Source organism: Mycteria americana, chromosome 12 (genome assembly GCF_035582795.1).
Source record: "Mycteria americana isolate JAX WOST 10 ecotype Jacksonville Zoo and Gardens chromosome 12, USCA_MyAme_1.0, whole genome shotgun sequence".
NCBI classification, from domain to species: domain Eukaryota; kingdom Metazoa; phylum Chordata; class Aves; order Ciconiiformes; family Ciconiidae; genus Mycteria; species Mycteria americana.
This window is the reverse complement of record NC_134376.1, coordinates 9893483-9905576: the sequence shown is the minus strand read 5'-3', so window position 1 is coordinate 9905576 and position 12094 is coordinate 9893483. Positions and strand designations below refer to the sequence as shown.

The 12094-nt window shown below is 38.8% G+C and overlaps 1 protein-coding gene across 5 annotated transcripts in view; it reads left to right on the top strand.

The window, feature by feature from the left end:
* VPS35L (VPS35 endosomal protein sorting factor like) overlaps positions 1-12094 on the top strand; it is a 58080-nt gene that overhangs the window by 42006 nt on the left and 3980 nt on the right. For 3 of the 5 annotated variants that reach the window (XM_075514605.1, XM_075514606.1, XM_075514609.1), the window contains 3 exons: positions 3377-3516; positions 5471-5636; positions 7432-7550. In XM_075514605.1, the coding sequence (XP_075370720.1) occupies positions 3377-3516; positions 5471-5636; positions 7432-7550 (425 nt within the window). Of the gene's footprint in view, positions 1-3376; positions 3517-5470; positions 5637-6672; positions 7139-7163; positions 7411-7431; positions 7551-12094 lie in introns of those variants that run through there. The other 2 variants (XM_075514608.1, XM_075514607.1) reach the window with 2 other exon arrangements.

The following is a 12094-nucleotide window of genomic DNA, read 5'->3' as shown; positions in this document are numbered from 1 at the left end:
AATTTTTGTATGTAGAGAGATTGATATATAGAAATATATGGAGGTACATATATTTGTGTGTATGTATAATTAAATGTGTGTATGTATGTACCATCCTGAATATTGACAATAGCAAAACATTCAGAATTAATTTCACTTGCTTTTTCTGTGTGAGAGTATTACTGGAAGTGCTGACTTGGATATCCAAGACTGTTAGTTTTCATAGCCTGAAGGTCAGCATGTATGCTTGGGGGAAAGATTTATAGGATTACGGTCAACCAAAATGAGGGAGCTGCTGTGAAAGGATAAATTTACCGAAGCATGAAGTATGTCATGTTCGGAGCACTGCACAAGATATTAACAGCAGTCTGGAAAGACTTTATCATGATGATTTGTTGTAATGCGCAGGCTGTTCTCCCCTTATCCAACTTCACAGTGGCTCACTTTAGAAGCAGTATCGTACTTTAGGCAGATAAGAAAACAGCATCCTTCACTGGAAGAAGCCTTTTTTTTTTAATCAAAAACATAACGTCGTTGTGGTTTTCGGTGCTTTTTAAGTGGTTCCTTATACCTTTTGGAAACCAGGAAAAGTGGGTGTATGGTTTTCTCTTGAAACACCTCTACACTAATAGCTTTGTAAATTGACTTTTAAAAGATGTAGAGAAAGCACTGTTGCATAACCTCATAATTAGTGTAATTCAGAATTAAATACCAGTGCTTATTTCATACTTAAAGAAATAGTCAGCACTTCTGTGACAACCTATTTAGTGAACTTTTCCTCCAAACTCAGCACGTGATGCATACTCTAACACCTGTCTACAAGTGAATAGGGTGGTAGTGTTTGGAGGACAGTTAGTTTTCTGCAAACCCTCTCATAAAACCTTTGCCTTAATGTGAATTTACTTTATTTTTGCTTCTTACGAAGCATGTATACTACGGATGAATGTGCTTTTAGTGTTCCAGCACAAGAATTTTGTGGTTATCACGGATTGGCTGAACTTGTAGCAAAATGAACATATTCTCCTTTGCCAGTACTTCTGCATGGACCAAAGTAAAATATCCATCTCTTTAACAGAAAATGCAACTAACTGCTTTTTTGGTTTGCCTTGCTGCATATGGGGGACAGGGGGAACGAGGCAAAGAGGAAGAACTAGAAGTGTGGGGCAGGAGCCCTGCGGTCTCCCTATTGTGCCGAGACAGTAACAATATGTGGGGGGTTGCAGGGTGACCTGCAAACACAACCGTGCGGCAGTGGCAAGAGGACGGCAGCCCCATGGAGACGGCAGGGAGGCAGCAGCTGTGTGATTGCCGTGGTTAGGGAAGAAAAAGATGGAAGCACAGAGCAGCTTGTCGTAGCAAGGGCAGGGCCTGGTGAGCCATCTGTGGTGTAGACGGGTCTCTCTTCATTCCCAGCAGCAGTCACCTGAAGAGGAGCTGGGCATGCTGCTTTTACTAGCAGGTCTGGTCTGATGAGGGAGCTCATGTCTCTGAAGGTGCTCAACCAGATGAGAGGGCAGCTGTCATTTGCAGCAACAGCAGGAGGTCAAGAAGACTAAATTGAATCAAATTGCAGTTTTTCATAGACAAACATAAGAGGCTTCAGTTTTGTGGTAAGGCAGAAGTTTAGAGGAGAATGTCTAGGACTGTGATTGCTGGGAGAGCAGGCAGTAAATGAAGGTGAGGTACTTTGCGGCTCTTCTCTTTCATTGCAGAGACTGATTGCTGCACAGATCATTCCTGTCCCGTTATGAAATAACTTCAGAAGGCAGGAATATTCTCTGCACAGACATGGGTACTTTGGTATGCTGACTATTCTGAGAGATACGTTTTTTCATTTGTCTGGTCACATGTTTTGATTATATGGTGATGTGGGGCATGCACTTTTTTTTTCTGCTGAGACAACTGTGCAAGTGACAGCGATTCATTTACTTGTGCTAGAATGAACATTTGCTGTTGCTTTCCTTCCTCTAATAAAGCTCAGAGAATGACTACTTACCTTCCTTTGGGTTGGCTGTGTAAACTTATATGTTGTTTGAAATAAATAAAAAACATTCTTTCACTTCAAAATAAATGTGCATAATAAAAGGAAGTATGATGTTTGACTGCGTTCTAAGCACTGACAAGTTCAGAAGGGCTTGAGCACTCCTGTGCTTAAAAGAAATGAGAGTCAGAAGAATTACAGTTTTCCCAAAGCACATGTTTCCCTGGTATTCCTCATAAGCTTAAATTAGATATCAATTGGTACTATATTTAGCAAATTTGCTTGGAGTCTCATGTGCTCAAATGAATTTTTCCAGAGCAAGCTGCGCTCTGGGAAATGCCCGTGCATGCCTGTCAGTGGTATCTCCATCCCAGCCATGTAACACCTCTTGGCTTTCGCCAAGAATTCTCTTTTTCTCCTTGCTAAAATTTGGTTTCATGGCCTTGGTCTCTGTTCCTGTAAAATAAAGATACAGTGTTAATTCTGAAGGATGCTTCGAAGTATATGGCTAAAAAACTTGAATGGGATTTGGGTACTTGGATATTTTGAAATGTAGCCAAGAAAGTGCAAAAGAATGTTGCTGTCAGAAATTTTTTTGTGAACTCTTAGCATATATAGGAGGTCTTCTAGGGTAAGAGGGAAAATACTGTTTTTAATTTGTGAATATTAACTTAATAAACTGAGGAATAAATGTTCTAGTGTTTTGGGGATTTGTTGTTTTGTTTTGGGTTTTGTTTTGGGTTTTTTGGTGGGTGGGTTTTTTTTTTTTTGTAGGATTAGAGACATAATAAAGAGTTATGAAAAACCTCTTAATAGCTATTTTGCCAAGGCCATAATGGTGGATGGTTTCTGTAATTCCTGTATTATGATTCTTGGAAAGAATAATTTTATCTAGGTAACCAGCAATACCTCAGGTTCTGGTACTATATTAGTATTTTACTTTTAATGACTGTAAATACTTAGAGAAATGAAGTTGTCTGTACTTCCTTATAACTTTAACAGACTTTTCTAAATGAATTTGTGAACAAGTTAGCATGATCTAATACGCCTTTTTCCCCCCGTTTGGATTCCCTGTTCTCCTGGCATAAGTATTTCTTTAGATAAGTCTCTTTTGAAGTGTGTGCTAATTTTTTTTGTATTGTATATAAAATATATTTGAAACAATGGTGTCCTCTTGTTAAGTAAAGAAGAATTATAATTTCAGAAGTCTCGAGTGATGTGGGAACTTCTTTTGAAAAAACAGCATCACTTGAGTTACCACAGATTTTGACTGCTGTGTGTCAAGTTTCTTTGCAGTTAAGCATACGTTCATTTTCCGTAGTCTATTTGAAACAAACTCGAGCAATCATTGGATCACAGGCATGACTGCCATTGCAGTTGGAATGATAATACAGCAACTGTATTTTTGTTTTGTAGCTGATGCTTTTTTCAAAGCTGCAGTGAGCCTTGTTCCTGAAGTGCCAAAAATGATCAGTGTAGAGGGAAAGATGCGACCTTCTGATGCCTTCCTCCTGGAATTCCTTTGTAATTTTTTTTCCACGTTATTAGTTGTTCCGGTAAGTTGTGTGTGTATATATAGCACATAGGCTAGTAGACTATTTTGATTTTCCTGTTTAAAAATTTAGAGTAGACTGGGCTTTTGGGAGTGGGAGATGCAGTGGTTAGTTTTCCACAAGCAAGCTGAACTGATTTGCTTATTGGCTGCAAAATCACTCACCCCAGTGCAAAATGGGGAGGCAGAGCAATTGTTTGAAGGTGGAGGTACAGCATTGCCTCTCTCAGTAGCACCTTGCACTTAACTGGATTTGGGGTAGAGCAAAACCTCGCCATCATTTAACTGTGTAAACATCACTTACTGTTTTAATAGATCCTTGCAGAACAGTGGTATTTTAGCTGAGCACTCATAAAATCTAATACCTGAGGAGGGGAAAAATAGAGAGCTCTAGTTTCTATTAGTTTCGGTTAGTTTGTAATAGGTTGCCTAATCTTTTGAGTGAAAACAATAATTAGAAGATGTGTTTTGGCATAACCTTCCTCTTCTGATGAATATTTCACAAAATACCACCATTCTACACCCTTCCAATTTTTAACCAATTGTCAAGTTTAAATAGAGATATATATGTAATTTTCCTTCCTATATTTTCAGCTATAGCTAGAAGATGAGGAAAAATTGTAAACTAATCTGGAAGACCTGAGATAAAACTTATATAACCAAGGGATTTTGTTGACCTTAGAGAAGAAAGACAGGCCTCTGACTCGCAAGATTTCACTGCAGTGGAAACCTAACGCTTGAAGATTTTACCTCCCTCTGTTAGCAGCTCTGGCCCTCTCTGAGAAGGTTCTTTCGCAGCAAGGGTTGGCTTAGTATCATGGCATGTTTAAAAAAAAAAATTTTTTTTTGAGGTTTATTTATTTGTTCTTGGAGAAAGTAGGTTGTTCCTCCTCACTGAAACATTCCTTATGGTTTCCTCCTTCCTTTTTTCTTTGACTACATGTTTGGTGAAGCAGCACACACTATAGTGCTGTCCGAATCCTCATAATCAGAGCGGTGTATTCTCCTTCTTCCAATGGAAGGGGTCTCCCAAGCCATGCATGTTCAGCAACGTGGAGGTGCTGTGTTAGAAGGGAAAGGCTAGTTGCCACTGTGACGTGTCATTGCTGTCCACTGACTGCAGAAGTAAGACTTTGAAGGAAGGCTACGTCAGAACTGGATGCTCCTCAGAGAAATGACTCAGATCCTTAACAGATTATTGAAGGAGGGAGATCCAGCCTCTCAGATTCAGTGATGAAGAACTTGCAATGAAATAACCAGGATTCAGAAATTAGCTTCTGTAATTTTTTCTCCTATTTACTTTACAGGATACATGGTCAGCAGGAAATGTCCCTAGTGGGCTGTGATTTGTCCTACATATGTTGGTATCATTGCACCAACTGCTAGCTTGAAATAAGCTGGGCGCAGTATTAAACCACTTGCAAAAACTCATAGCTTATGTAAAGCAGATGTCTTTTCATATGAAAGGAATATAATTATAAAGATTGTTGATTGTCTGTAACTTTGACTTCCCAGTGTAGGTGTTCTTCTGAAACTCATAATTATATGAGTAATATACTTGTTTCTATAGCTTACTGACATTATTTTAATAAAAAAAATCCTACCCAGTGTGTTTAATTTTAGAGGCTTAGCTGTTAAGAAGCTGACAATTAATTTTGTACTACCCTCCTGTGACTAGAAAACAAAGCATTTCAAAGTTTGGCTGTGGAGGCTGCCTAGATCAAGTTTATGATTATGGGTCAAATGGGCATTTTAGAAGGAGACTGGAACAAATTTTTAAAAGGATTTGCAGGAAGGACACTTCAGAAAAGTAGTTGTCAGCTTTAATTTTATTGTAGTTTTTGCTTTTATAGAGCTAATGTTGTGACTCTAAATCCCTGAATGACCACAAATAATCCCATTTTTGTTTGGGGGTTGCTGTGTTGTTGTTTTTGATTTACCTCTTTTCTTTTCTGTAGGACCATCCAGAACAAGGAGTGTTGTTTCTTGTGCGAGGATTACTAAACGTGATCCAGGATTATACTTGGGAGGATAACAGTGATGACAAAGTCAGGATTTATACTAATGTTTTGCATCTGCTGTCTGCAATGACTCAAGAAGCATATGTCTACCATGTAGATAAAGGTAATACATAAGGGTGGCTCTGGATCTTTGTGTTCCACCATGCAATTTGTAGTACTGTGTTATCGCTGTACCTAGTTAATGAAGATCAACAGTAGTCAGTCTTCTAGAGTGGATTCTTTTTCCTGTGCAGGTCCCAATATTGTAACAAAATAATCACAGGAGGTGGCTGCCAAACAGATGTACAGTCTGTTCTTTAAAGTGAATCTGTGCAGACTGGTTTAGTTAGTTTGTTCCTGGTGGTGTTGATGCAAATACTTAGAACTGTGAATTTTTCAAGTAAATATTAGAACTTTATACGTATGGAGGGTTTTCTTTTGGTCTAAAGTATCAACTTGATTTATACTTATCGTTGGTGTTTTGTTCACATTTATTAACAACTCCAGTTTTCAGAATGTAATGCCTAGTCTTCATTGTTTAAATGATGTATTTGCTGCTTTGAAGGCAGGCTTTCAGTTTTGGAAACTGTGGTGGTAACTTACAAAAATATTCAGAGTAGCTAGGAAAAAAATTCTAAAGGTTTTGCATTTTATAAAATGGCTGTAGTCTTTTTTTAGAGCAATCAAAATATTATTACAAAATTTGTGTGTTTGCCTTCTGATCATAGGTTACTAAATTAAGGTAGAGTATTAATTGAATCTTTTAAAGCATACTGGCAAAATTAGTTAGTCTGAGAGGCCAAGCTAATTTGGCTGCTTCTTGTAGTTGCACAGGGCTTTCACAAAGATGCAGGCTGGAATATATTCTGCAGTTCTTCTGGTGAATAGTCTATCAGAGCTACCAACCGTGACAAGAATATCTCTTGCAGTTAGCAGCACAGAAAATAGTTGAACAGCTACTCTATAGTAAATCTGCTGTTCAAATTCTGTAAGGAAACGTCGTTTAACTGCTTTTTCTTTCATTCCATTTTTTATATGACCAAAGTAACTGCATAATCCCAAAATGAGAAATTTTAATGAATTAGATTTCAATAGAGAGAAGCATGGAAATATAAATTAGTAATTTTTCCCCTGTTGTTGGATGATTTTTTTTTTTCTAGGTGGACCATGTACCTTAGCTTCTTAAAATGACATTTACTTGGGAACAGGAAATCACCTTTTATCTTATGTGCTCTCTGATTTACCCAGAATACACTTAAACTTACAAATTTCTTGTACCTTACTTCTTAGTAAAGCATTATAAATAAATGAGGCCAAAACACATGTTTAAAATAACAATTATATAAGCTCTAAAAACTTCAGCAGCTCTCTCCCTTCAAAAAATCCTTCAAGGGCTTTGAAATTGAAAATACGCTTTCTGAATTTCTCTCTGTGACTTTGAGGTAATCAAGATTTTGTTTCAGGAAAAAAAAAAATTAAAATGCAGTTTCCTTTGAAAATCTTGTTGTTTTCACTAAATAAAACAAACTTGTTTGGCCCAGTCCTGCTGCCATTGAAGATGATGGCCATACTCCTCTAAACTGATTGGAGCAGGGAGTCTGTCTCTGTGGAAAAAGTGAAAATTAACACTTCGTGTTGTTTTTCATTTAAGTCTAGCAGATATTTTTGAACCTGGCTGCATCCAGGAATACAGGACTGGCTTTAAGCTAGAAGATTGTTTTCAGTGTTTTGTTCCTAAAATCAAGAGGACATAGTAGGCAACCAAGTGGTAGGCACTTAGAGATTGTTCTGTTTGTGTTTTATGGAGGAGGGTCATTCTATAACTTCCAAATCTGGTCTTCTATAAATAGCTGGTGTTTTCCATAGCAAACAAATGCATAGCTCTTTAGCCAGACCTAAGCCTGAATTCATCTCTGCAGTTGATTCCAATGATACCCTGTATGGTGGAGACTCGAAGTTCCTGGCTGAAATAAATAAACTGTGTGAAACAGTGATAGCACAGATCCTGGATCATCTGAAAACCCTTGGAAAAGAGGAGGTATGTTCTTACTCAGTTTGATTCAATACAAAACCAAAATTACTTTAGAGTTGAATAAATGGACCACTTTCTTGACCAGGCATTGGTCTTTTAGAAAGCTCCAGGAACCTTCCAACGAGAGGAAATTAGGTAATTTTACTTGTTTAAAAAGTAAGGCAATCACATAGGCAGGCTTGTGGTGGAAAGACCTAATGATGTGAAAGAGATCATGTAGCATTATAACACATTTTTAAGATGCAAGCTAAAGTTACCTGCTTAGCTGTATGCTGTACATGGATAGTCTGGTAGAACTGACAAGCAGTAGAAGCTACTCTGGTGTATACTCTGTGATATCGATTGTGGCAGTGCACCAAAGGATGTGATTCTGCTGCAGTACAGAATGATGATTGCAGAGCAGCATAGTGGGGTTAGAGTTAGCTTTAAATTAACCGGCTTGAGTCCTGGTATAGTCTGGTTATGGAAATATGATGCTCAGCGTGGGATAACTTTTTTTTCTTATGAGAGTCTTTCTGCCTATAATGAGCTCCATGATGCTGGTATTGCAATTATTGGTCTAAGCTAGAGAACTGGAGACAGTGCCACAGTCACTCCTTTGATTGCAGTATAGTTATGCTTAAAGTCCGTCCATCCGTCCTCTTGTTTCCTCCTGGCTGTCACCTTTCTCTCTCTGTGAATAAACTGTATTTTCTTGCCAATGAAGTTAACAGTAGCCTGAAATGTCCAATTCTGTAATGAACAAAGTGAGAATTCACAGTTAATCTGTTACTGGGAAAATACAGTGGAAACCACCTTTAATCTGTAAAAGTTTTGCATCCCAGACGCTAGGATGAAGTCAGAGAGAGGTGCAGAGGGAGGGAAAAGGTGTTTTGGCTTTACCTTGTTTTTAGTACAGGGTTATATTTGCTCAATATAAAATAAAGAAAACTCTAGGCAGCTTATTGTATTTCTTGATTGGAGTTCAGAGACTCAGAGAGATGAAATATAGCTTAATGGATTGTATGTGAAAGGCAAGTGACTAATGTTTTCAGATTACTGAAATAATGAGAACTTACTGTTCTACTAACGTACCTGCTTGAGACTGATACCCTCCACAACTTCCTAATCACCCCTACTAAACTGCTGCATAATGATAGAAATCTTGTGGCTTGTAGACTGAAAAGGGAGGGCAGGGGATGATTAATTTGATGGAATTTTTTAGATAGCCTGTTTGCACAGTAGCCTGTAGTGTTTGCCAATACAGAATGTGTTAAGTGATACATATTTGGAGGACACTATGCTAAGTTTAGCCTTTTCTCTGCTTTTGCTATCCTGTTTATGCTTCCTTGAGCAATTGTAGAGATGTAAGATGAATAAATCCTTTGCTCAAATGCCTCTACATCGTTGTACACATCACCACAGTGAATAGCAGTTCTTTTTCAGAACATTAATAGCAGAAAACAATCATTCTTGCACAGCTAAGAATGTCCAAGCGGGTATTGGAAGATTTTTAACAGAATTTTCAGGACTGTGGGTTGTATATTGAAGATTTTTTTTCATCTGTCTCCTATATGGAGTATGTGGGTGGGAATGTTTGTAGGGCTTGAAATCTGTGGTTTCTGAAAGGCTTTTTTTTTTTTTCTGCTTTCAAGCTTAATACTTTGAGTAACGAGATCCTGTGTTATTTCACTGAAGCAGTTGTTGCATAGAAAACTGGATTTAAAGCTAAGCAGCATGGATATAGGTCCTTGCCCTGCCTTCACCTCTGCGGCCTTGGATTTACTCCTCTGCCCATCCTTATTTATGAAGAGGGGGGAGCACTTATTTTGCTTTGTTGAGTAAAAGTCCTTGAGAGATTTAGATAGAAATTGTTTTGTGAGAATGAATAGCTTTTTGAGGAAGCTGTTGTTGCTGAGGAAAGAGGCGATGAGAATATTGCCAGAGACCTCCATTTGTGCTAAAGTAGAACCGATCATAAAATCACTGTGGTGTTTGGATTGCTTCAGTGTTGGTGACCTTTTATTATTCATCTGTTTGGCTGCTCATTTAAATGAACAAGCCTCTGATGATACTGGGTTTTTATTGGTTCATTTCCTTTAAAAGCTATAAAGGAAAATAAATTTTTCTCACAATAAAATGCTTTCACCAAAATGGTAATTTGGAAGAGAACAATGCATCTTATATTAACACAGCGTGGTCTTTTTGCAGTATTAGAGAATGCTTCATTTATGTTGCAGTGTTTGCATGGAAATTTTCAGTTCTGGACAGTTCTGTAAAGTTCAAGCTGTTTCTGGTCATGAGAGCATGTATCAGTGAATCCTCTCTGCCTTTGTGTGGGTGGAAGACTAATCTTATGCTCCAGGTTTCTTAGAAATGTAAATACCTTGCCCCTTGCTGCTCAGTCATAGATGTCCAGATGGAGTATGTTTTATTCAAACACCACTTTTGATCCAAAACATTAAGAGCACGTTGTTGTGTTCTTGGCAGTGCCATGTTAGGATGGCAGTCTTTCTGGGTACCGTATAATAGATATTGGCCTTTTTATAGCAAGTATCAAAAATGAAGCAGTAGAAAGCAATTCCTGGCTACACTCTTGAGGCTTCTCCTTTCAACACAACTGATTTTTAATTTTATATAAACTTATAAAAACTTCAGTTGATTTCACATGTGTTTAAATACTGAACTACAAGAAGGGCTGGACATAGTTCTCTGTTTGTGCCGGGGGGGGGCGTAAATTGAGAAGAAGTTGCTCATCCTGAAGGATTTTGTGTCATTGGCCAAGATTTTCTAAAGGTGGTTAAACATTTCCGTCCTCTTTGGGAGGAGGGAGGCAAGGGAATTTACCTGCTGCAGTTTCCAGAAGATGTTGCAGGTGGTGGAGGTGCCTGTTTTGGCACACTTGCAGCTTGCCTGCTGATGACTTGGCAAGAGGATGGGTGCATTGCAATGAGGAACTGTGGCTGGTGAGTGCATATCAACCCCGCTTCCTTGTCTCGGAGGTGGAGAGTCCGAACTCCCAGATCAATCCTTTTATTACACCATTGTCTCTGGCATGCTGGTGGAGTTTAAAGACTAGAAATAGTTTGGTTGGGAACGTTGTTTCTGCATGTTTGTAAGATACTTCGTAAATGGTGGAAACCAAAATAAATAAATAAATATTCTGCTAATGACATACAGCAGGATTACTGAGTATGGCTTTGGAAAGTATGGTCTGGTCCTCCATGAACCACAAGTTCCACATGGAGCACACCTTTGTTGCATTGCTTTTAGAGGGAAATCAAACTGATGTGAGCAGCACTATGAATATTGAAAGCTTTAAAAATAGATTAAGGACTCTGAAATAGAGATGAACCTACTATGGTGCCAGTACAGAGCTAGGAGTAAAATGTTTCAGCCTGCCTTAACTAAGAGGTGCGTTACTGCACCCTGAGCCAGCAGAAGCTGTCACTGAGACTCTGAGTCTAGATCAATCCTTGAAAGAGCAGTCCAGAACCTCCCTCTAGCATCACTCTGACTCTAGAGGGAGGTTCTGGACTGCTCTTTCAAGGATTGTATCCAAAAGAACGCACTTTCTCTTCTGACCATCTCAGTGTGCCAGAGGAGTGGTGAAATAGGGCATATGCATCCTCTTGTGTGGTATATGACCAGCTGCAGCTTGGTTCTTGGTGTTTTCCCTTCTCAAATCATTATTTCCTTTTATTATAAATGAACTTGTATTAGCTGCTGTTGGTGCTACGTGCTTCATTTATGCCATGTTAGGACAGTTGTGTAATGAGGGAGTTGAGAACCTGGTCTGTCCCCTGCAGCTCGTGATCTTTTCCAGTGAACTAACAGATGTTAAAAGGTTCCCAAAGGGCTTCACATGAGAGCTTTTAAGGAAAGGTAAGGCTGTCTGTCATGGCTTTCTTTAGGAATATCTAGATTTGGATCACAAGGATGTAACCACCAACATCACAGTAGTGTTGGAATTAATTTCGGGCTAGATAGTTCAGATAACACTAGCAAACAGATGCTGTATCAGCATGGAGACTCAGCCTAGACTGATATACTTAGTACCTTGGAGGAGCCTTACAGCCCATGCTGAGCTCTGTGCTGCCACAGATGGACTGTTAAAAAGTATCAGAGCCAGTTATTTTAAGGCTGTACATGGGAGCAGCAGCAGGCTAGATGCACCTTCAGAGGTGCATCAGAGGGCAACGTATCTAAATGCACAAATGCTTTTCTAACAGAAGGCTCAAGGTATCCTTCTGACATAGACGTCTGGCAAAGTCACTGAAAGACAGGAATGAATATTTGAATTGCTAGCCAGAATTTTGTGAAATACAAAGTTACATTGTCCATTATATGGAAGATCCTATTTTTTTGTGTTACGCTATATGAAATTTGGACATTGCTCTGCACTTTGGAGCGGCTAGGACACAAGGGGATCACGTTCTGGGATGTAGTAGTTTGTTCTTTGTTTCATTGTCATGAGCATTATTCCGAAGATTATGGAAAACGTGCTGCCTAGAAACTGGCAATTCTTTTTGGTGTGGGAATTGCTAGTCCCATGATGTATGTGGTTGCCA